This window comes from Cryptotermes secundus, unplaced genomic scaffold (assembly GCF_002891405.2).
Source record: "Cryptotermes secundus unplaced genomic scaffold, Csec_1.0 scaffold775, whole genome shotgun sequence".
Classification (NCBI taxonomy): domain Eukaryota; kingdom Metazoa; phylum Arthropoda; class Insecta; order Blattodea; family Kalotermitidae; genus Cryptotermes; species Cryptotermes secundus.
In genome coordinates, this window is record NW_019721773.1 from 260352 (window position 1) to 287462 (window position 27111).

Genomic DNA, 27111 nt, shown 5'->3' on the forward strand with positions numbered 1-27111 from the left:
ATTATTAAGATTATTAACTCCGTCCAGTGTGATTGACAAATGTGTTTCTTTTTTAATATTTCATCATTTACATGTTTCGGTAAGAGTAACCATTTTCAGAAGGACATTATCAATACATACAGACACTACTATTACAATGTCATAAATATAAAATATTATCCTTTAACAATTAATGCGATGTGCATGAATTTTAAAGCATTTATAAATTATTATAATTAGTCTATTTAGAAAGTATTGTTTAAAATATTTTTCTGTTAAACTTGTAGCACTCGTAACCACACTAAAGGAACATAAAGGCCAATGAGGAGAGCAAAAACGTCACATGTCCACCAGACTAGTACACGTAGTTACACTTCTGTTTTTGCAGACCAAACCGAAACGTAACAGCGAAATAGCTTGAGGGAGGTGTAGGAGATCCAGCTATACCAGTAAAGTGTCCAGTGATGTGCTTTTGTGAACTTGGTAATGAACCCTCTTTTTTTAATTAAAGCAGGAAACTCCTTGATCAGCTGAGGGAATATCAACCTATTAATACAGTCATTGTATTTCTGGACTTTACTCCTTGTGCTAATTTCATTTAAAACATGCGACGTTTCGGGAACTAAATTTTGTCTCCATCTTCAGGTGGAACCTTCTAAGTTAGGCCCAAATGATAGAGCTAGTCTTTATCTCCGAAACGTCGTGTATTTAAACGAAAACAGGACTGAGGACAATGTGCAGAGAGACAGTAGTTGCATTAATACGTTGTACCATCTTCTCAAACGTTTAAAGACTTATTTATCAGCGTATCAAAATAAAGTAGTAGATTTGCGTTTGGATTGAGAAAGAATTAATGATAAGCAGTCAGTCTAGTTCGAATCCTTAGACGGGATGAATCTACTTATGCAGTACAAGTAACATCCTAACTGCGTATTGCTGCGACCTTCTTGAGAAGTTAATAGTCCTTCAGATAGTCAAAAAATTCCCGGAACTTTACGTAAACCTGAAGTTTGTTACTGTTTTAACAAACTCCAGCCAGGTCTTCGCCCCTAAGCCAAATAAACTCAGCCCACGGTTTCCCATCCTATTTCTTTAAGATACATTTTAATATTATCTCACCATTTAAGATTGGTGTTTTCAAGTGGTTTCTTTCAGGCTTTCCTAACAAAAATGTATACTAATTTCGAGTTCTTGTGACACGTACTAAATGTCTTGCCCATCTCATCTTCAATAGGAAATATAAAGCATAAAAACGCGAACAAAAGCAATTTCCCCAAGTTCGATAAATCAATACATTTTATTGCTGAACAGGTTTGTATAGAGGCTACGCTCTAGAGATGTGTTCGAGATGTGCTGGGTTCGAATATCGGCCGGGACACTAGCTATCCTGTCTGAGGTTTTCCTACTTTTACTCGGTCCCTCCAGGTAAATCCCGGAGTAATATCTCTATTAGGTTATGATAGCCAGTTCCTTTCACATTTCTACCCATTCATATATCCTGCTATCTGCCGACGCTTCATAGTCTCGACTCTCAAACTAACTTCACGGAACCAAGCCCTTCTTGAGAAGCCGCCAGTTGTACAGAGTCTCAAAAATTTTACAAAATGTTATGGAAGCCGAAAGTCATTACCGTGGTCACAATACCCCTGCACTACTCCTCAACCTGAGCCAGGGCAATCCACTCCATAACACCCCATCCTATCTCTCTAAGATCCATAAATGTAAAGCTATCCCTGTAACAGGCTGTTAAGACCCATAGGATTTGAGAAGTGAGGTTCCAACATTTTCTAGACAAATGGCTCACAGATGGAGGTGAGGTTGTCAGCCTTACGCGCCGGCCGCCTTTTACCAACCCCCCCCCACCAGGAACATTCCTGGTACCATTTCTGTTAGAGGCTGAGTCGAACCCAGGGCCATAGTGCGGCTGGAAGGATTAGGTCAATTGAAAAATACAATGACCTCATCGGGACTCGAACCCGCGACCTTCCGGCTTGTAACATAATATCTCAACCAAATACTCTACCGCGTGATCCATTTTAATATTATCAACCCACCTACGTCTTGTTCTTCCTACTGGACTCTTTTCTTCTGGCTTATCCACACATAACCTCTATGCATTTCTCTTCTCCCAAATTCGTGCTACATGCCCTGTCAATCACATCCTCCTTGACTTGATCGTTCTAATTATATTGGAGAAGAGTACAAGTTATGAAGCTCCTCATTATGCAGTTTGTCGACTCTTAGAAGGTCGTTAAATAACCTACGAAAAATGTCAGTCTTACTTGTTACGAAGGAGTCCTCATTAGTTCGTCAGTTTTCAAAATTATAGTATTTACTGGTTCAGTTCGATAATTTCATGGATGAGCTGAGGAAAACCACAAGAGCTTATATAAGCCCAAGATCTCCCTAATATGAATCTGCAATGTTACTCACTCAGTCGCCATGTTAGTATAGTTTCCACTTCACATATAACAGTGCTCAGAACAGGCCACAGTTGTGGTAAATACGGGCAGAACTTTCTAATACAGGTAATAACCAGTATGGAGGGTTTGTTAAGCCTGTTTGGTTGCGCCGTCTTTCCTGCACACGCTTTACACCACTGTAATTGGTCGTTCACCTAATCCACTAGACTAATAATTACCTCTGGGTCTCACCTGACATGGTTCACTGATGCATCATTTCTGGACTGACACCATCACCATTTAATTGGGGTAGCAGAACGGACGGACAGTCCAGTGCGGATTTTGTATACAATTACAATGTCTCCCTCCCATGTCACAGTACACTGACACATAATCCTGGCCAACAAAGCTCCTGTGTTATTCCGAGGTTATGGGGAGGTGGACCAAACCACGAACTCCACAACTAGATTCTCTTTTGTCTAAAACAGCTGATAGTCCATTTCTGGTTTCCACTCACAAGAATTTATGTAGCTCATACATTCATTTTTCTATTATTCTTTATATCTGCGATAGCTCCCCTGTGTAGAGGTTGGTTAGAATGCCTCCACCGTGACCCTGTGAGCCGTAAAAGGCGAAGAAAAGGGAACCACATGCCTGAAGGTATAACTAGCCCACCCTGTCACTGAAGACATAAATGCAGAGACTTGTCCTCCAGGTCGGATTTCGGATGCAAGACTGACATTTTTTTTTTCTCGTAGGGTGAGACTGAGTCCACTTGGTACTGCGGCCAGTGTTTGGCCTATTGTACTAGTCCTGGATAATAGCTGATGATGACTGTGGAGCAGTCGGTGGAATGAGAATTGGCAGGGGAACCGAAGTATTCGGAGAAAACCTACCCCAGTGCCACTTTGTCCATTATAAATCCCACATGACATCCTGGGCTCGAACCCGGAACACCGCAATGGGAAGCCGGCGACTAACCGTCTGAGCTACGACACGGCTCAAGGCTGAAAATTTTACCCTGTAAAATAATTGCTGTTCCGAAATCGAAAACGTGAAAACGGGATGGTCGAATTCAAGACAAATTTGGCAGAATGTTATAAGGAAAGTTATGGCTCAAAAATGAATGTTTTGCCAATGATTATGATGAGGATGATGTGCGATAGCTCAGTTGGTATAAGGAGCAGGCTGATTACTGGACGGGGATGAAGTAGGATTCTTCTTCAGGCAGAAGAATAGGATTCAAGGACCCATCTAACCTCTTATCTAATGGATACCGGGTTTGTTTCTCCAGCTGGACCGTGAGGCTGAACACTCACCTACATTTAGTCCCGAAAATAAGAATGCATGAAACCATACAACTCCAAATGAGCAAAGTACAACAGCTATATTTATTATTCGAATATTTAGCGATTCTCTTTCAACTGAAGAGGACCTAGTCAGATGTATTGGATATGAAGCCAGGCGTATTGTGTAGAAGAGAAAAATCTTGGCCCTGCCGGTATTCGAACACCAGTCACTTTTAATTTAATTACGATGTCAGTAAATCAGACAACATAAATTTAAATTGTTAAATTACTGTTGAGTAATAATAAGGCAAGATTATGAGGGAAGGGGCAGGTCTAGAAAACCGAGATCAACGGCCGTGGGGATTCCTTGCGCTGACCACGTGACACCCCCTATCCGCTAAAGTTGGCACTAACTTCGCCGACAGGCGGGGGTCGCTCGGTCGGTATAGTTCGCTTGAGGACTAAAACCACGGAGTTTGTTTTTGTTGTTTTTTGTGAAGGAAAGGGCTGTGGCGTTGTTCCGGGATTTGTATGATAGGACTAAGAAAAACCACTTAAATCTCTCACGATATTCGGTGGTTCTTTCGAGATTCGAGCTGGAAATCTCCTAAAGAAAAGCCTACAGTGTTATCGCTACACTAACCTGCTCCATATTTGAAAGGTTAATTAATACAGCTTATTTCGCGTCAGTATAATAAGTANTGCATGGATTTAAAATATTGATTGATTTGCTTCTAAATGACATTCATTAGTCTCAGGATGTATGCAATGAGGACCAGCAAACAGGGATCTGCCCCTCCCGCCCGGCTTTTGTGAGGAAAAAAATCGCAATTCGAAACAAAAATATTTTGGGAAGAATTAACTGCCTACTTTCCTTTCACACGACAAGGAACGTACAGAAAATAACGTGTCCATCAATTATTCCCTTGTTGTACGTCTATTCGTTGCCGCCGTATTTTTTTTACCGAGCCGTTGCCTAACAACGGTATGGGGATACACACACAGACACAGAGACTGATGGGAGGCATTTATGAAGTGTGCCGCTGAGATGAGCTCAGGTGTCATCATATACATACCAAGTTCCATGAAGACTGGTTCAGGGTTTCAAAAATTGATAAGGGGGATACACAGACGCACAGACAAAATGGAGACCGAAAAGGTCTACTTTAGGTTAAAAAGAGAAATAAATACGCCAAATATTAATAATAAAAATTAAAAATATTTTTGAAAAATATCATTCTATCCTCAATGATAAGGCGATCTCTAAAAGTAGTAACCTGAGAACGGAAACAGATCGAGTTCCGAAACTTTGTTTTCTCTAGTTTTTAGAATGCTGGACGATGGACAAAGTCCCAAAACCCAGTAATTTTGAGTCTGAAAGAGCTTAAAATTGTTTCTAGCCCCACCCCTGTGTATTTGGTTGCCCTTGTCTTCCCTTCCTGCGAGGGCGCGCTGATGATGTTTACTTATACATAAGTAACTTCCTATAGAGCAGTGGTAAATGCGTTCCGCCTAATTTAAACTTCAGTCACTCTTCATTTTACACGCATTAATAGGATTAGTTTGGTTCTCAGAACAACAGCCATTGTTCCAGGAAGAACGAGTAATACCTGTGACACTTCATATCATCAGTCCATATGATAAGGACAGAAGGAAATATAATATTACAGTGCAAAATTTGGTGACATTTTTCTGTCCGTAAATTAGGATAACTTAATTGGGCTATTTGTGCTGATCAGAGTGGCCGCACGGTCTAAAGGCGGCCGTACACCAACTGCTTCAAGACATGAGACAGAAGACGCAGTCTTGCTTCATTCGTGATTCATCAGCATGAAGCTGACTTCAGCATTATGACTCAGACCGGTGTGCAGCGGTTTTCATAATCTCATTCGTTTCAACTGCGCTCCTTTCTTTGCGTCATGTTGCAGATATTGTGGCTTGACTGCTACATGTCTTGATGCATACCGGTGTGCGGCCTACCTAAGGCATGAACTGTCTTCGCTCTCTCTGATGCCAGGATCGTGGGTTCGAATCCCACTCGAGGCATGAATGGCTGTCTGTGCGTTTATTCTATGTTTTGTGTTGTCCTGTGTGTAGACAGCAGCCTTGGGACGGGCTGATCCCCCATCCAAAGAGTACTACCGATTGTGCAAAAAATTACAGAACTGGTGAAGAAGAACTGAGCTATTTATATAATGTTGTCTGTTCAGGGAGACAATAAAGTATCCTGACCCCAAAAATGCAATATAGCGTGCCCATCTGACTTAAACTGCACATTATGTTATTCTACGATGCAGGAGACAAATGGAGTACAGGTATCAATGTTTTCGGCCATGTTGTGTGTTCTTGTACCAAGAATATTCCCGAGAACACTAATCAAGAGGAATATTTTCACGTGTATGAGCGACTATAGACGGGGTTTTGATTGGTAATCTGATTTATTGAACTCTTACGGAACGTACTACAAGTAACTATAGCGCTATCGCTAATTCACACACCCTGAAGTTCACTAGAGTACGTACGAAGTTTTCTCAGTCTGTTGTATCTGCGTGTGTGACTATAGACGGGGTATGGACTGGCTATTGGACTTATTGATCACTTACACACACCACTCGGAGCTAAAAAACGGTAATGCTGATTTCCACGCTTTACAAATCACTAGCACACGCCAAGTTTTCTGTTTCCACTAGCCATATCCTGGTAACGGATTTTAACATAGTAATTATAGCAGTGTAACTGTAACTGCAGCACATACAAAGTTTTCTCTTCACAGCTGCATTCTTGCAACTGAAATTTTTCTTTATTGCCGGGCTTTCAACTCTCAACTGAACTGCACTGCCAATCATCTCAACCTCCCTTGTACAGCTCAACTTAACTGGTTGCGCCAGTTCTTTTCTTTACAACCATTTTGCACGGATCTAATAGAAAACAACAATAATTCTATTTTTGTAAAGGTATGTTTGCCGATCCGTTGCTTAGAAACGGGTTACATGACTTCATTTTTCTATTACTGATGACGTTACCTAGCAACGACTGCTGTTTGCAAAGTCATCACGAATCTATACGCCACAATATTTTTTCTTGAGAGACTGAAAAAAAAACAACGACAAACTTCGTCAGGTCTGAAATTTGAACGTCAGCCCGTATGAATATGAAGGTGTATGAGCCGTTCATTGCGATGCCTTGGACACACAATGCAGTGGCTCCGAAACCCTCCGATAAGGCGCAAGCCATGTTTATGCCAGAACACAATGCAACGTTCCCTCAAGATACGGAGCATCTCGCTGTGACGTCACGGCACTCGCCAGTAAGTCATTATACGTTCTTACGGGATACAGACTTTGACAACTTGAGCCACTGCAGAGAATAATGTCGTCATAATTATGTTTACGTAAGGGAATGGACGATACTAAGCATTGTTCGGTATGACGTACTCACAGGGGTGACGGTTATTGTCTGGGATGTATCGCCCACCAACATATCCTGGGAATGTTTACTGTAAAGGCGAGGATAAAATCATCTCCGCATTTAATTAATTAAGCACCACGCCATTGACACGCATGAGGGCATAGCTCCACCACTTTTGACCTCGGCACTAGATAGAGGTCTCACGCCACGGCCGCTTTGACCCCAGGTAAACCGCTCCCGGTAAACATTGTATATCACATTGGGTGAACCCCAGAGCTGGTCTGGACGCTGTGGAGAAAAATGTCTTGCCCCTACCGGGAATTAAACCCCGGCCGCCCAGTCGTAGGCCGTCGCTATATCGACTGAGCTATTTCCCTAAGAAACGAAGAATATTTTAATGATTAATTAAGATATGATGTTTCCAAATCTGGACGCAAATATTTTCCATAGAATCATGGTTTATATTGAAATATTTGAACCAAACCGACAAGAGTTTCGTCTTTCTGTACTTTTTATCTCTTTAAATTTATTGATTGTAGCGTGAGAAAATGAAGTTATAATCTCTTCTCTACTGACGTAACGATGCTGTATGGTTTATGGCCTCCTCCATGGCTTCGCAACAGTAAATTCTTCCGGGCTGAGGTTCGTTAGCTCCACGCCCAACCCCCAACATGGAGAACCAGGGACTACACTTAGTCTGGCCCTACCTTTTGACCTGTCTGGTATGGTTGCTTCTACCAGGAGCTTACGCTCCCGCCAGCACAGTTCTCCAGGCCGCTGTGCCACGCATACCTCCTCTCCACCATAAGAAGGTGGTCCTAGTGAAGGATATCTAATTATGATTAAAACTGTTCTGACACACATAATTACTGCAAGGATCGTAGTAGGTGTTACGTACGTTCAGAAGTCTTTCATTAAAAAGAAATGGAGGTTAAAATTACTGTGAGTGTTGTAACTTTCTCTCTATAATTACTGTTATCAGCGCACCCGACTAAGGAGAAACAACTCCTTATTTCGTACATGTTACTGAAAATTTTAAAATCTCTTATGCTGTGTTGTGTCGTAATTAAAAATGTTTAGGCACACTCACATTGATTGAATTTGCAGACAAGGGTTTGCACATGTTTCTCTCTTCTCATAACCAACATTGGTATCATTCATCATCTACTTAAAGTTAATGTCAACAGCTCAGAGAAGACATCTCTGAATGTTAGGCTGGTTAGTGAATAATACATCTGAAAGTATGCCGAAGTGGCTTTACCTTAATTTGAAGTATCTGCCCGCAATTTACTGGAGGAATTCAAGACATTCATGAAGCGAAATCCGGGCCAAGAACTGAAGTCGGGTTCTGCGCAATACGAAGCAGGTATTGCGCCTTTGCTACGGCAACAGTCGTTAAAATTCGTCCCCCCCCTCACTGTTCACAAAGGATCCAAGAAAATTGAGAATATTTAGACCAAAGAGGGATGAAGTGACAGGAGGTTGGAGACAACTCCATAATGAGGAGCTTCATAACTTGCAGTCTTCTCCAAGTATAATTAGAATGTTCAAGTCAAAAAGGATGAGATGGGCAAGGTATGTAGAACGAATGGGGAGAAGAGGAATGCATATAGGATATTGGTGGGAAAGCCAGAAAAAGAGACCACTAGGAAGACCAAGGCGTAGGTGAGTGGACAACATTAAAATTGATCTTAGAGAGATAGGATGGTTGGTACGGACTGGATCAATCTGGCTCAGGATAGGAACCAGTGGAGGGCTCCTGTGAACACGGTAATGAACCTTCGGTTCCATAAAATGCTAGGAAGGTCTTGAGTAGCTTCACAATTTACGGCTTATCAAGAAGGGCTCAGCTCCTTGAGTTTAGTCAGTTAGCATTCTCATCTGACACTGTAAGACCAGCTGGCTGTGCTGCTAAATAAAAATCCTAATGTCTGTCGTGTATTCGCCCCAGTAGAAAGTACTGAATTTGGTGATAGGGTGAAGCTAGTTCGACACTGCTGCCAGACTGCTGCAGTGCCGATTGCTGACAAGGGAAATCGCCACCAATCACCTAGCATTACAACCAAAACTCTCTAACACCGTACCAGCACCACGACAGTGTTTAGTACTGTGCATGTATGTATGTATAAATCTACACTTGGAGAAAGCTTAAAGTTCTAGCCGTGGCATATGGATTGGAAGCTTCGTTTCTTACCAACCAAACGCTTCATCTCCCTCACGGTGAACTTCAGTGAACACCTGCATCAGACATTGCCCACGTATAATAATTATTTATCACCACTGCACCATTTATATCCACGCTCTCTAGTGATGAATCCGCACTGAATATTCTATAAACGTGTCCGCAGATTTAATCGTCAGGAGCGGTGAAAACAAATAAATACCTCGAACTGGGTCAAAAGGATACCAAAAGTTGATTCATAACATGAAGTTCAGACTTCCTTTCTTATGTCTTCCTCTCTTTCTTTCAGTAATTTCTCTTCTTGGTTTATTCAATGACGTTCTCCCAACTACGTAAGTTACAGAACATTTTTAATTTTCATTTCATGCATCCTGTTGTGTTATACGTAATATACAACTTCTTTATTACAACCGTCACAACACAACTAATATCAAGATCAGTGCCTCGTTTTGGCTCTTCTACATGTTTCGGCTATTAATAGCCATCATCAGGCAACTACATGGTTAATATATATACACCACTGAACGGCAGTACTAGTAAAATTGGATACAATATTGTTAATTACATAAAATACTTGACGTAAAAATACAATAAATTAGATTATATAAAACAAAAGTTATATTATAAAACAAGAATAAAATTCTTCGATTAATGTTTTACATCATCGAGTCAGTCGTTGGTTTTTGTAATTTTGTTGCATTCCCACGAACAAATTGGAATATTCTATATTTTGTGTATATATAAAAAATATATTGGAGCCTCGTGATGTAGATGTAGTAATATTAATGTTAATCTGAAAATGATATGAAAGTAATAGTATTAAATTTTGTTATAATAAACAATTGATTTTGGTATTGAAGATACAGTGTATATTACTTACTATTTAGTCGGTGCCTCATCTTACAAAGTATTGTCCGTTCTGTAGAGAATGTAAACAACGGGTGATCTGGTGATGTAAGATTAAAGTCAATGAAAGGGAGGGAGAGGGGAGGTGTATCCGCATTCATCCATCCCATCATATATCCATAGAACCATCCTACAATTCCCAGGTAAGATTACAATTTATGTAGATCCTAATTATGTAATATTCAACATTATTATATAATTTTTCTTCGAACTTAGCAGTATCTTCCGCGTTTTATTTAAATGTTCCTTCTTCGTCAGTCATTAGGGCTCTAGAAAGGGACGTGACAGGATCAGGTCTTAACTTAACGTTACTCCAGTAACGTATTAAAGATGAGCAGCGACACACACGTAGGGAGCCTGTACAGAATGATACATGAACGGTGCTGGAATCAAGAAACAGCCGCTGTAGCACATGTAGACAAGAGTAGGCGTCCCTGTGATTTAAAACTTTAAATTTTGAATTTAAAAAATTTTTAAATTTTAAATTTTAAATTTGAATTCTAAAATCAAATTGACGAGCGTATGTTGGCGAGATTTTAAACAAAATTGACCGGCTGGTGTTTTAGATTTTGGATTGTGTGCAGTGTGACAGCTACGTAGTGAAAAATACACCTGATGATGGCCAGTTACGGCCGAAACATGTAGTATAGAGGAAGAAAAGACAAAGATCTTTCTGGTACTCTACCAGAACTCATCCTGTCAACGATGAGTTCCTCTCAGGTTTTTCTGTATTCAAATTAACTTTTTATCATTTATGATTTACAATTATCACAACAGTTTCTCTAAAATTTGCTAGTAAATGCGTTTCAGATTTTCAGATATCTCAGCGCCTCCTTAATGCCACTGCTATTTATACATCGTATAATTTGTAATGTGTCCCATACCCCTCCCCTTTCAAACTTATCTTTTATTGAACCCTTTATGGCCAAGTTGTTCTAGACGTACCACAAGCTTTAACATACCAAAACTCTGCATTCTGCCCTCAGAGTGTATTTGTATGATGGCTCTCACAATAAACTAAGACTATTTCTCTAAACAGCATTAACCGGTTGAGCTTTGTGGCGGAGACGTAATGTGCTTCCTGTGAGGTACGAACTGAATTCTTATATATATTGTTTGAAATAAATTCAGGCTTTAAAGGAGAATTCGAGTTGGTTTATAAGTTGTTAAGGTTAGTACGTTAATTCATTGTTAATTCTTCTTCATGAAACCTCTATATAAAAATATTTCCGAAAACCCCACGACCATTTCCTAAACGTCCACAATATTATCAGTGCATTCGATATTCATATTTTGTATTCGGGATCTGTTTTGTATATTTTTAAGTTGTTCCTTTTGTGTTTCACATCATGAGTGGTCATCGTATTTTGCTATGAAACGTCTCTTGCGTACATTGTTGCACTGTTTACATTTAAGTTTATACGTTCAGTTTTAAAAATACAAACCACTCCGTCCAATGTGACATATAAGTTTTTACTATGTTAAAACAGTGAAAACAACACAGCAAGCCACGAACAAACCCTGGACGACATCAAGATCCTCCTCATCAAGATAGACGGCGGCACAAAATCTGCCCCATACAAGAAGGACGATAGGTGTACGGACGCGAAACCACGTGGTTTAAAAAATTTTAACTATTGACAACAAAGGTTTTTTAAATAACATCTAGAAACTTTTAAAAACTTTACAACACCAGGAAGCTGCTGTGATTGTGAAACGTTCGACTTTATGCGTACTGTGCATTATAGGGTATAAGTGTATGTATTTTAAATCAAAACACCTATTGTGATGGTAGTTTCCAGTTTGTAATGATGTTCCCTCTGAAGATGCCCCGTAAGGACCGAAACATGTAAGGGAGATAAGTTTTGACGTAGTAAAAACTTATATGTCACATTGGACGGAGTGGTTTGTATGTATAATTGTTAGTGTGACGGACCAGAATGAAACAAATCAAATTTACGTTCAGTTTTGTTTATACATGATATCTCTTTGCAGCTTTACAGCTACAACTTATGTACGCTGGTGTTTTTAAATGTATCTACTCATCTTTATTGTGATAAGAATAGATTGTCATTTACAAGACCTAACACTGACGAAGTAAACCAACGATAATAAATCAATCAAGTTCTCTTGTAAGGAGTTCTGCCTTATGGGATATAATCCAGTGTAGTCCTTTAAAAGTCAACTGATGTTTCAGAGAAACATATCGCCTTCATCTTCAGGGTTGATGAACAAGTCAAGCAAAAGCCAGCATGAAGCAAGTAGCAAGATATCTTCCCCATTTTTAGCCAGGCCTGTTTCATGCTAGCTTCTTACTTGGCTTATTCTTCGACACTGAAGATGGAGGAGACATGTTTCTTCGAAACGTCGGCTGACTTTCAGCGGACCATACGGAGTTATATCGCAGAAGATACAACTCTACACAAGCCCACTCTAAGTACCTGAAATCCTAGAAGATTTTACTTCGATTCTAAAAGGTAGTGAAGACGATGTTTAACACCCGAGATTACTGACTTTTGGACTTTGTATATCGTTCGGTATTCTAAAGAACACAACGTTTCGGAAACTGAATCTGTTTCCATCCTCAGGAGGGGGGATTTAACAGCTTCTCCGTCGATCCGTTAGAAAGAGCTAACCCAAGTCACTGGTAGCTCCTTCTAACGGATCCAACAGGGTAGGTATCTCCCACTCCCTCACCTGAAGACGGAAACAGATCCAGTTTCCGAAACGTTGTGTTCTTTAGAATACCGGACTATGGACAAAGTCCAAAAGCCCAGTATTCCCCAAGACCTTCTGTATTCGGTTTACTGCGGAATTTTGAGTTGTTTCATAATTTCTTAATTTCCTTTGCGGTCCGAAACACTGTGTTACGTAGACTTCGTCATGTACCCCATTTCGAGTGATATCGACCCTCTCATCAGCTCTTGTTGTCCATGTTTCACTATCTATTCAGGCAGCAATTGTGGCTTATTGAACTCATTGTCTGCTTCAGTAAAATCATTTCACAAAATACAGACATAGACCGCAAATGCGCGTCTCCTCACATTAACCTTATTACGTGCAGCTGTCAGATTTCACAACTTTTATCGCTTCATAAAGAAGTTGGTTACGTAAACAATTCGTTGAAATACTTTACCTGTCAGCCGCAGAGTGGCAAATGCTTAATTAGACTTCACGCCGCACAGCTGTGCTAGAGAAGTTGCCGCATGAGCACGGGTAACTTGCTGTCTGGCAAATGAGTGCAGCAGTGGCTCTGACCACATTGCAGAGCTCGCTGGGTGTGAGCTTGCAGTACAGTACGAACAGCCTCAATTTGCAAGACTACTTTATGCCACTTATGATGTGAGTACGCAAGATATTTTACTTTAAGGATGGATAGGTCTATTTCGAAGTGCCCGGAAGGCCTTTGAGAGGAGGGAAATGAGACAGCATCTCAAACGTTCATTCTTTCAGAACCCGCACCAAGAAAGGTGTTTCCATTAAATCGGGTAATCTGTTATCCTCCCATATTGCACGTAAGGTATATATATATTTATATACATTGTCATGTGTGCGGATGACTATTGACGAGGTATGGAATTGTAATGGATACACTGAACAATTATACGTACTCACAATTCGTTACTGTACTTCACAAATCACTATAACCCACACTAGGTCTTCTCAGCCTTCTGTAGCCGTTTTTCGGTAGCGGTTTCCAATGACGGAAGTTCCCCTCCCTCTGGGTTCCCGAACTATTCCCGGCCTCAGCTATCAGCTTCTAACAGAAACGGCCTCAGCGGTTCTCTAACTAGTAGTATAGTATATATATAATATTTTGCTTAAAATGACCGATACTATGACATCCCAGAATATTGTTCTTTCCTTCTGGGATACTCTGTATAAATACTACACCTTGTATATAATATAATCAGCAAGTTATCGTTGAAATTTAAAGAGGCAACAATATCTTAATTTTTAAAATATCATTTCGTAATATGAAGCCAAGATATTTTGAAGAAACAGCGAACTCTCTTGTGGCTCATAAACCTGGATTTGAGTGATTCGGAAGGCAGTGTGTCCCAGTGACATTTCCTTAAAGAATCTGGACGTTCATTTCCCAGGATAACTGATCGGTTGAGGGGAACAAATCGCTTGACCTTCTCATAAGTCAGCGTTGACACCCAAAGTGCGCCACTTTTTACAGGGATTTGTCAAACAACCCCGTTCCATAAGTCCATACCGAAAAAAGGTTGAACGAGATAATGATTACTTCAGCCTTCATAGATGTTAGGTCCGACATGTTACGTTACATGAGAAAGTGAATATCAAACAGGTGTCTACTTCATCAAATCTGATAGCCACATTCATCCCATTAAATCACTGCTTTAACATTACGAACATTAGCAGCTTGTCCGCGTACTGTATCTCTACAGGCACGTTCTGTACAGTTCCCAGCACAAGGAGCAATTGATTACCTAAAACAAATTCTGAGAGAGATGCATTATGTTTCTTGTGACGAAGGAACTGCATATCTGAATATTCTGCAGAAGAAATTTATGCTAAAAAGAGGGCAAAGTAATTTTGATTAAAATGAAGCAATTATAATTTAATAAAATATTGTTAAATATACTTTTTGCGAGAAAATCGTACTTCAAATATTTAACAGTTTTGTTGTCATCAAAGCGTAAAAATTATAGATTTAGTAAGTATGTTTGTATATCACTTAGGAATAAATTCATGCTTCAAATAGATAACTGTACTGTTGTCATCAAAATGTAATTATTATATTAGCGTCCATTGTTTATCTTCCGTAAAAATTGCAACACTTTTACATTCTACACTTCAACACTACATGTTTCGGCCTCAAACCGCCATCTTCAGGTGTTTTTGTGTTACAGATATTTTACTAAAACTGTATTAAAAAACTGCTACACTGTTTTAATTCGTGTTAAAATCACACGCTGTAGTGTAGCAGTTTTTAACACAGTTTTAGTAAAATATTTGTAACATAAACACACATGAAGATGGCCGTTTGGGGCCGAAACATGTAGTGTTGAAGTGTAGAATGTAAAAGTGTTACAATTTTGATGGAAGATAAACAATGGACGCTAATTTGAACAATTGTAACGGGATGCTGAAATATAGAATCGTAATTAATATAGCTTTAACAAATATGTTTAAATACTCGTATTATTTATAAACAAATTATTTCTTCGGATAATTAATTTTATTGTTTTCATCAAACCGTAAAGATTATAGCTTTTAAATTTAATTTATAAACACATTCGTGCTTCAAATAATTGACCGTATTGTTCTCAAACGGTACTGATTATAACTTCATTGGAAAACATTTAATATTATTTAGAATAAATTCATTCTTAAAATTATTACAGAAATTTTGTTATCGTTAGTAGCGTTTATAGATTTATAAAAAATTTAAAATATTATTTAGCGGTTCATACCATAAAGGATGAAGTGTATAGTTTTGTCATCAAATTCTAGAAAATTTAGTTCTACAAGTATTACACAGGCTATATTAAAATATTCTTGAGAATAAATTCGTACTTCGAGGCGTTAATTGTACTGTTGCCATTAAGAAGTAGTAACTGCATCTCTATTAGAGTGGTAATTGGTAAAAGTAAACTTTATTAAATGCGTACATCCTTAATTGCCGTGAAGCCACTGTAAGTTCAAGATGCATGAAAAATTTCTTTCCGTATTAAGGAATAAAATCAATTAAGCATAATTATTAGAACTATTAACATTACCGAGAAAACGTAAAGACATAAGATCTGAACTCTGTTGCTACGTAGCAGTCAAGAGTTCATAACAATTATACATATACCTGCCAGTAATTAATATCTATGTTTCAGTCAGTATTGAAGCTTGGGCTATTGATTATGCAAAACCTTAAATTAAATTTGTATTGGAGGCCTCTGTGGTCTAGTGATCAGTGTTCCTGGCTACAAATCCAGAGGTCTGGGTTCGATTCCAGGTGCTACCAGTTTTTTTCTGAGAGGTAGTGGGTCTGGAACGGGGTTCACTCAGCCTCGTGAGGATAATTGAGGAGCTATTTCAAGAAAATAGCGGCTCCGGTCTAGAAAATTGAAATTAACGGCCGTGGGAATTCGTTGCGCTGACCACGCGACACCCTCTATCCGCTAAGTTGGCACTAACTTCGCCGACAAGCGGCGGTCGCTCGGTCGGTATAGTTCGCTTGATGACTAAAGCCACGGAGTTCGTTAGTTCAGTTCGTTCGTTGGTGATTGCTTGTTCAGTGAAACCGTGATTTAACGGAGGCCTTTAAAAGTGGATCAATGGAAAGGGATTATATATGGAAACCGTGGCTGGAGATGGGAATTTATTGTTTTGAAGTTTCCCTCTCTTCCTTTCATTTAACATCATGCAGAATAATGTGTGGATGCATATTAATACAAGGGACGATTACAAAATGTACATAGTAAAGATGAAGTGTATTGTGATAATGTCCAACTAATAGCTACCAGTGGAATTTATGAAGCGTATACACGTACATCAGTTTCGCTTTTGTAGCTGGGAGTAACTAACTTAATCGACGACAAATACAGTTGGTCAAATTGTATTTGTGACGATGGTTGTTTTTTAAGTAACTTTTTCCCATTATCTCTAGATAACAGGACCACATAATGCCTAATATTAATGTTTTCTTACCCTCGAGTTTAGTATCTTCGTATACAAGGATTCAGGTGCCTTTCAGTCACATATCAGTGTGCTGAAGTTAGGTATTTTAAACGAAAGAAGCTTTCAGCAATTTACTTTTGAAATATCAACGGGATTTGTGCTGGATATTAATGAAGAAAGTGACATAAAATGGAAATAAATCTGATTCACTTTAAGCTATTTTGTCAGCAAGAAAGAAACATTTACTGGTACAAAAAATTTTCGTGTTTTAAATCAAAATTGACGAATGGTATGCCGCATTTCCAACATTGGAAATAACATCTTATCCACTTCGCCATTTTGTCCTACTTTCTTCTACACAAAAGCCCAATACTCACCTAACCCAATAGCCTACTACTTAATTTTATTTACTCAGTATACCTACATAAAGTGAATTCTATTTTTCAAGATAAATGCAAGCAACTGTTATGAAACTTCCATAGTCTTTAGCTACGCGGTAGTGTAGTTGGTTGAGGGGCTATGCTAAAAGCCGGAAGGTCGCGGGTTCTACTCCCGATGAGGTCATTGGATTTTTTCAATTGACCTAATTCTTCCAGCCGCACTATGGCCCTGGGGTTGACTCAGCCTCTAACAGAAATGAGTACCAGAAATTAATTAAATGATTTTCCTGGGGAGTAAAGCGCGGCCGGCGCGTAAGGCTGACAACCTTACCGCCATCTTTGAGTCGATTGTCTAGAAAATGTGGGACCCTCAACGTCTCACAACCCTAATGGCCTTCAAGGCCTGGTACAGGGATAGCTTTAATTTTACTTTTACTTTTTACATCTATTGTCAGGCATGTAAACTATTTCTGCTCTCAAACGGTCATGTTTTTACAGCCATCAATTTAGCTAAGCACATAGGAACCATAAAACGTCTATAACCGTCAAAGTAAGATAACGATTAAAAAATAATTACGATCACATGATCTCCAAAGATTGGACAGTTTCTAATTATCGGGCTTACCAACGATGTACCGACAGTTCACTGTTTTCTGTTTCGTCTTCCTACAATTCCATATTCCCTTTCTACGTTTATTGTCATCACTCATCATCATTAATTTATACTTTGAGTCACATCATAGCTCAAGCGGTTAGTAGCTGGCTTCCCACCGCGGCGGCCCGGGTTCGATCTCGGGTCTTGTCAAATGGGATTTCTGGTGGACAACGTGGCCCTGGGGCGGGTTTTCTCCGAGTACTGCGGTTTCCCGTGCCAATCTTCATTCCACCAAATTCTCCATCATCATAATCACCCGGTGCAGGCTACAATAGGCCAATCAGTGGCCGCCGTGCCGAGTGGACCCAGTTGGACTCTACCCCCCACCAACGAGCATATCCTGAGTAAAAACGTATGACGTTGCCACTACTCAGCCTGTTCGGTCCAGACGTGTAAATTGAGTCTCTTGTTTCACAGGTGGAGAAAGGCGACCATGGAGCAGCAGTTGAGGAGCCTGTCAGTTATGTTGATGGCAGCGCTGCTGATGCCAATAGCGGTGCCAGCGTGCCGTATATCAGAGTTCCCTTGCCGTAATGGCCGCTGCATCAGGCTGGACCGATACTGTGATGGAGTCGACGACTGTGGAGATAAATCGGACGAACCGCGCTACTGTACCGGTAAACACATTCACTTTATCGAGAGGTCACAAAAAATAGGCAAAGAAGATTAAAATTTCGAAAACAATAACAAAAAGGTGTATATGCATTGTATATATATATATATATATGAGGGAGAGTCAGTAAATAGGTCACAAATGAAAGTAAAACACCTGTAATGGACGAAATGGATTTTCTGTTTGTATCACTAGGTAGCAGCACAGTCTAGCTTCATGACAGTTTAGGGAGCAGACACGCATGCGCATGTTCAGAGGTTGGTATCAGTAGTCAAAATGGCGACCGTGTTTGAAGAGTATACTACCGAAGAGTAGTGTTCTCTTTGCGATTTCTATGAGCAAAATGACTTATTCCAAAGGATATTAAAAATATTTCCTGTTAACAGTGGGAGAGTTTGTAAAGCAATTCACAACTGGGTCGAAGAATTCTCTCAAGGACGTTCGAAAGTCGCAAATGATGCCAGACCAGGCGATTAAGTATTTCTTTTATTGCTAGTGGGGTGGGACTAAGTTCCTCGTACTGCGGCCACTTCTGACCTATTGTACCAGCCCCAGATGATAGGTGAGAGTGATTGTGAGCAATTGGTTGAATGAATATTGGCAGGGGAAACCGAAGTACTCGGAAAAACCTGCCCCAGCTCCACTTTGTCCACCACAAATACCATTTGACCGGGATCGAACACGGGCCGCCGCCGTGGGAAGCCAGCGACTAACCGCTTGAGCTGTGGTGCGACCCGGGTTATGAAGTACCTGAGACAACAGTAAAAACTTCTATTCTGCCGGTTTCGACGCACTGGTAAAACGGCGAGGAAAGTGCATCAGTTTTGGTAGAGGATATGTCCAGAAATGAATGCTTTCCAGTTTCGAATATCACATGTTTTACATATTATATCCATTTGTGACCTATTTACTGACTACATAGTACGTATATACATATATATATACACGCACACATTAGCAATGCTGAAAAGGGAATTACATTTGTAAATGTGGACAAGTTATCTCGCAGTGCTTCGATGTGAGCAATGTTACATTTGATGTGAAAGTTCGCTCATGCATGGCGGGTGAACCTCATTCACACCCTTTTCATTACGATTACCTTCAGAACACGTAAGGGGCTTGGCGTAAATCACAGATCAGAGTTATGATGTCAAATACTAAAGATACCTCTCTTAAATTTCCAGCCTTGTGAGTACTTTATACCATAGCTACTCGTATGCATTGGGTAAAATGAACAGGGGCAACTTTACACCTTTTACCTATAACGAAACAATGCTGTTACATAAGGGATTGGTGAAAAATTGGCTCCTCCGATAAGCATTCATGCCTAGGAGGAACAAAGCAAGCATGGATGCACATAGCCAATACGTTCAAAATGCTAATTCTGTTTCCAGGTCTCCTAAACGCCGTGTAAAACAGATAGGGGGTAGTTTACAGACTTCAATTGCCTCAGCTAGAGGTGGTGCTGCAAGGGTGAACTAATATATTTTCTGCGTGCACCCCTGCTCGCCTACCAACTCCTCCACATTTCCCTACAAATTAAGTTTGCAATTATTGAGCGTTGAATTTGCTTTACTGCATGTTAGCCGTCCGCGTAAATTACACAGCCGAAGTGAGTGAGGGGGAATAGGGTTACCTTAATTCTCCTGACAGGCGCTAGGAGTGCTGTGATAGCAAACCGATAGGTTTCTTCTTCAACTTGTATAATGTGAGAATAATTGATGTGTAGAGCGAAGTAGTAACAAGTTTTGAGAAAACATTAAATAATTCTTTATTTACTTTTATTTATCTAGATGCTGCAAGTCGCGTATCCTGTTAACGTCTGGTTGTTGAGGTGTTTGTTCCAAACCGATTTTCTTAAATTTATATATTATTATTATTATTTACTTTAAAGTATATTCGAGTTATACCTCCACAACACCTACGTCTTCATGGCCTTGTGACTGATTAATTAAACTCCGTGGCCTGTAGTCCGTAAGCGAACTATACCGACAGAGCGACCGCCGTTTGTCGGCGAAGGTAGTGCTAACTGTAGGGGATAGAGTGTGTCGCGTGGTTAGCGGAACGAATCCCCACGACCGTTAATTTCGGTTTTCTAGACCGGTCATAATTAATTAAACACAGAGACAAATTTACCTTACATATTTCCTGCCTGTACATTCTCATTTTTAAAATTTTTAGTTTTCCTTACTCGAATTTCTATTTAAATAAATATTTTCTCTGTCCCTCAGACAACTCTTATTAGGAAAAGGTGTAATTAATTAATTAATTAATTACCACGCCATGATCTGATGTATGGGAATGGAGGTACATCTCCACCATTTCTAACCTGAAATACCTGAGTGGTATGCTTCATCTCCCTGCTGCTTTACCTTTGGGAAAAAGGCATCCTGTTACCCATTGACTACAGGGTTGGGTGGGCCCCGTAGCCGGTCTGGACGATGTTGGTAAGAGAAAAACTCTTGCCCATTCTAGGAATCGAACACCTGCCTTCCAACCCACAACCAGTCTTTCCCTTTGAGTACAGTTTAATAAAATACGCTCAAGGCTTCATAGTCCGGCATAAGAAATGATACCGAACTACCGGAAATGAGACTAAAATTCACTTTGAATAGGGATAAATCAGTAAGGAGAAGGATTAGAGGCTGCTTCGAAACGTCAACTGACTTTAACAGAATACACGGTGTTACATTCCAGAAGATATTACTCTTCAATCCGTAATAATTCTGACATTCTCACTAATTTTTATTATTAATCTCTAGAATATAAATAGTTTTCGGAAGGAGGGGATTGTATGTTCCGTGTTTATCGCAAACTTTTGTTTCAAGCACTTTTTTGCACTGATAAATACGTAATGAGATGCGCTAGAGTTAAACTGAGAATGCGCGAAACCACACATGTAAAACATCATGCAAAATGTTCATTATTTTTGTCCTATTTTAAGCGTGAATCAAAATCATCCAGACATTTCTGTTAAACTTAGCTTGCTTCTTGCTTCATGCTGGTTTCTAGACTCTCTTACTCATAAAAAATGAAGAGAATGGCGATATGTTCCGAAACGTCGGTTGACTTTCACCGGACCACACTGCGTTATATCCTAAGAGAGAGGTTTCTTTACATTTACCGGTGTGAGAATCTCAAGCTGAGCACAAATTCAGTTGTCCATTATGGTCACTCCTTGTAAATGGCCATCTACAATTATCACAATTCCTCAATAAACTCACAAGCAGACACAATTCGGTTTGTCGGACGTCTCCCACTTATTTCTTACTCCGAAAACGTTTTTGCACTTGCACGATTTACAACATATGCTGACCCGTCTTCCATTATTATTGTATATTTTGGTAAAAAGTTAAAGGTAAAAAGTAAAATTGTCCTTGTGCTTAACTAATTAAACACTATGTAAGATTTGAGGCCTTCGCGGCGGTGACTATGAAGAAAGCAGTCTTCTGGGATTTGGCACCGTGTATATGTGGTGTTAACCGAAGTTTCGGAGGAACGTATCGCCTCCATCTTCAGGTTAGAAGAAAAATATAAGAAATCCGCAAGCGAAGAGACCGTGATAACCGGTAAAGNCGCTTTATCCCCGGGAAAATTTTCCCGGTAACCACTGGATAGGAGGTTGGGTGGACCCCAGAGCCGGTCTGGACAACGTGGAGAAGAGGAAATTCTTGCCCCTTCCGAGACTCGAACTCCAATCTCTCCGCGTCCGGCCCGTAGCCAGTAGCCATACCGACTGCGCTACTGGTGTGAATTCAAAAATATTTTCTTATGGTACCGTCTTCTTCTCTGTAACACCGAGTACAGCATCCATCTTCAGTGTTGAAGAATAAGCCAAAAAGAAACCATAAGAAGTAGGTGATAAACAAAAGCTCCTCTGAAACGTCGGACTTTCTCCGAAATACACGGCGTTACAATCCATAAGATCGTGACCTTTATAGCCACCGCCGTGTTAACTTCACATCCAGCATTGTGTTATGATTGGTATTTCGCTCGTTTACGAACCAATTACACCTCATTAAATGTGTACATGTATCACTGGTTCTCGTTGCAATTCAGCAAACACGAGACTGCAGTTGGACACGTGGTAAAATTGTATTCATCTTCACACCGGATGAATAAACGACGTTCTAACATGACTTTCATCTGTAGCAGAAACCCACTAATTCGTTCATATTATGCTCTTAAAGTTCACTATCTAGTCTTAACTCATTCTTATCTAATGTAAAGCTATCCCTGTAACAGGCTGTGAAGGTACATTGGGTTGTGAGACGTCGAGGTTCTCACATTTTCTAGGCAGTTGGCTCACAGATTGCGGTGAGGTTCTCAGCCTTACACGCCGGCCGCCCTTTAAGCCCCAGGAAGGTTCCTGTTACTCATTTCTGTTAGAGGCTGAGTCGACCCCAGGGCCATAGTGCGGCTGGAAGGATTAGGTGAATTAAAATATCCAATGACCTCATCAGGAATTGATCCCACGACCTTCAGGCTTGTGGCATTGTGCCTCAACCAACTACATGTGTAGGAAAATATGTATGTCGGACCACACAAAGCCGGTATGAATGTGAGATTCTTCATATGTTTTTTTTTTTTACCTGATATCGAAGAATAATACTGACTCGTAATTCTATTTCTGGATAAACAGTGGTTGAACAATGAAGACTGTACATCTGAAACCGTCAAATGGAAGCATAACCCACGGTAATTTAGCCATAAACCGACAAAAAAAAAAGGAGTGTGTGAACACACTGCATCCGAATTTATTGTTATATACACAGGATGTGTGGAAAGAGGCTTACATCCACAATATACCATTTGTTCCATTTAGTACAATGACTGAATCATTTCACCCTCTCCGGATATGAGACGTAATATGAAATGGTTTATATTGGCGCGTGTACATAATCTGGTGCTCAACTTACATTGATTTCCAGAACTGGAAGTTGTTCTGGTGGAGACAAATCGCTGTTCACGCACTTCACGAATTGGAACTGAATCATAACCATTTAAAAAGTCCTGTAATATTAAATTTATAAATTCTAATGGTTTTGATATTGGCGTATGACACTCAGGATTACTGGGTTTGGGGTCTCCTTCCATCGTCAAGTATTATTGAAAACAGAAAAGAACACAACTTTCCGGAAACTGAATCTGTTTTCGTCCTCAAGTGGGAGACACTCTGTTGGACCCGTTAGAAAGAGGTAACCTCAGTCACTGGATAGTAGTCAGATGAGGGGTGGGAGACATTTATTCTGTTGTTTCCGTTAGAAAGAGCTAACCTCAATCATTGGACAGTAGTCAGATGAGGGGCGGGAGACATCTACTCTGTTGGATCCGTTAGAAAGAGTTAACCTCAGTCACTGGACAGTAGTCAGATGAGGGGCGGGAGACATCTACTCTGTTGGATCCATTAGAAAGAGCTAACCTCAGTCACTGGACAGTAGCCAGTTGAGGTGTGGGAGATGCTTGAGGATGGAAACAGATTCAATTTCCGAAACAGTTAATTCTTTTGTGTTTTATAGAATATACGTTCATGGACAAAACCCACAAACCCAGTAATACCGAACGTGATACTAGTCGTGAATGCTATGAAATAAACATTTAAAAGTACGACATTATGGCTGGAAATCGCGTAGGGAGACTGAAGAAACCCATGTAAAAGCTCCGACAGGATAATCAGTAATATGACCGAGATTCTCCTCCTATTTCCCCTACAGTTCTTTCCTTCCACGATTTAGTGCTGAAACAATACCCCTATTGGCAATACAGCGATATATCAAGTTAGCATAATCGATATGCATGTAATCTGACACAGCTTTTGAGACTGTCAGTCCAAGAAGTATTAGAGTGTAATTGAATTCAGTTGTATGGACCAGTAGGGCTGTATTGTATCAACATGGCCAGCTGGACGGTCACCATTCATATGATAACAAAGAGAAACTAATATTCTACTCAATATTAGCGTAACTAAGAATGCAAACGGATAATAAACTGAGTGTTTCGACGGTCCTCGTTATCCGAGGCGTGAACATTTAATCCGGGAACACGTACACTTCCATTACCGGAATTCAGTTCCGCTGCCTGGGGGATTGTAGATTAGTGCTTTAACGAAGTTAGTGCCGTAATCAAAACAGTCACTGCCCAACTGATTCTGATTGCACGAAGTGATGAGTTGTCATTATGATCTAGGTGCCGCTGGGGAGGGGAGATTCGCAGCAATAAATGTACTTCAATCTGGAATATTCTGTGCAAATCTGTTTTCAAATACTCTGAATTTTCTCATATAACTCAAACATTTTCGTCTTCGCTACATCTGTAATTTTTGTAATAATTCATCGCCTTAGCTCTTAATGGCTCTGTCTACGTTTTATAGTACAGAGGGAATTAGAATGCAACGTTTAAAACATGAGTAATGAAGGATTTGACGTTATCACTGCAATGATTGTGAAGATTTCTATCTTCTGAGAAGTAACATGTTATCCGTTGAAAGTCAACCGCCGTTTCAAGGTTCAGGGTCGAATAACCCGAGCAAGAAATTACATCTGTTTTCTACCTACTTCACATTGTTCTTTTTGGCTTACTCTACCCTGAAGATGGAAGTGAAATATTCTTCCGAAACTTTGGTTGACTTTCAGTGAATTACATGACGCTGCATATCTCAATAGATATAAGCGTCCATATAATGAATGTAGGAGACAGAAGAACATTGATTTTCTCTAATATATTTATCTTGTGATAAAAGTTAAAAGATAAAAATCTCCCTCTAATAGGCCGTAGAGGTCCATAAGGTTATGAGACGCCGAGACTCCCATGTTTTCTAGATAATCGGCTCACAGATGGCGGTGATGTCAGCCTTACGCACCGACCGCCCTTTACCTCCCCAAGAAGATTCCTGTTATTCATTTCTCTAAGAGGCTGAGTCGACCCCAGGGCCATAGTGCGGCTGAAGGATTGACTCAATTGAAAACTCCAATGACCTCATGGGGAATCGAAACCGAGACTTCAACGGACTACGGTACCTCGTGCTGGTGGCCCATAGAGTTGTGAGAGGTCGACGCTCCCATATTCTCTATACAATCGGCTGACAGATGGCGTTGAGATTGTCAGCATTACGCGCCGGCCACCCTTTACCCCCATGAAGATTCCTGGTACTCATTTCTGTTAGAGACTGATATTTTCTATTCTCTGTTACAGAAACTTCAGAGACTGGGCCGATTCTCTCCCCTTCATTTACACTAATCTTCTTAGTTCTTTCTAAACAAAGCAATCTAACGGATTTAAGTCCGGAGAACTTGGTGGCCATTTTGTAGATTTGACAATTTTTAACTCTTTCGACTATTTCAAAAGTTGGCAATATGAAAACTAAGCACCCATTTTTAACTTCCTGGATATAAAATATTTTTCTATGTAAAAAGTAGACGTAACTGAACAGATTCTTTCACACCCACATTTAGGTACACCTAAAGAACTTCATAAATTCCATTCACATTCAAAGAGACGTTCTCTTTCACCATTCTTGAACTCCATTCTTCACACCGCCCGGTACATATGAACTTTTCATCGAAATGTGCCTCTCAGAGCAACAGCAGACTATGTCAAAAAACATTAATCATGTTGTGGCCACTTGAATTAACTTCTGTCAATTGAAAATAAATATCAATACTAGGAGGTGCCTCCAACCGCCATTAGTGCCTGTATGCACGTGCCTTCCACCCCCTTTCTACCCATCATAATAAAAGCAAAGTGTAAACGCTGAACAAAAACAACTTTGATTAGTTACAAATTTTAACTTAAATTACACAGTACCGCCTGATAAAACAAATTCCTTTGTGTGTAGTTCAAAACAGCCACCATGTAAGACTGATTAATGCCCTTATATGCAAACATTGTTTCACATCTTCTATAGCTGACAATCCCTTACAACACCCTGACCTGCCAAGTCACTTCAGACTTCGTGTACTCATAGAGAAAACACAAATTTCCCTCAGACCTCTCAATGAATATTACCAGAAGAGGAAGGGAAGAAAGAAGCCTCGGACAGTGGTCAAACCAGTATATTTCTCCTTTCACAAAGAGAATATGTCCCGATTAAGATCACCTGGTTTGTGACGCTGTGTAGGTGGTTTCCGTATTATCCTGATATCTGTCTGGAGAGACTAAGAAAAACCAAGAAAATTTATCAGCGAATTCAACAAAAATAAAAAAAGTTCTGTGAAACGAATATTCGTACAATTTAATGCAAAGAAACTTAAGAACAGTTCTTTCAAAATCTATTGGAATATCAATGCTACAGTGTAGCATACTGAGTTATATTACTCAACGTGATTCTTATTTATAATATTCTCACATTCATCTTATTACACATAGAGTAGGACAATCAACGCATGTTACTTTCTGCTTTCTCATAGGCATAATACATGATGATTCTAAGTTATGGTCCGGATTTATGTTTATAGGACACAGAAAACCCGACAACAATTTAGAATCATTCTGTACATATGAGAAAGTACATGTGATCCTGAAAAAATCAGTCTCAAGACTTAGTTTTCAAGCCCTCTGATTATGAAAAAGTATTTTGTATTGTAGCATGTAGACCCGATGCTAAGAAATGATTCTATAAACAACGACCACTGCTAGGCAACGACCGCGGAATACGCA

The 27111-nt window shown here is 39.9% G+C and overlaps 1 protein-coding gene across 1 annotated transcript in view; it reads left to right on the plus strand.

The window, feature by feature from the left end:
• Positions 1-27111, plus strand: part of LOC111875776 — a 265014-nt gene that overhangs the window by 212787 nt on the left and 25116 nt on the right. The window contains exon 3 of the mRNA XM_023872290.2: positions 18261-18460. Coding sequence (XP_023728058.1) covers positions 18277-18460 — 184 coding nt within the window. The 5' untranslated portion in view covers positions 18261-18276. The remainder of the gene's footprint in view (positions 1-18260; positions 18461-27111) is intronic.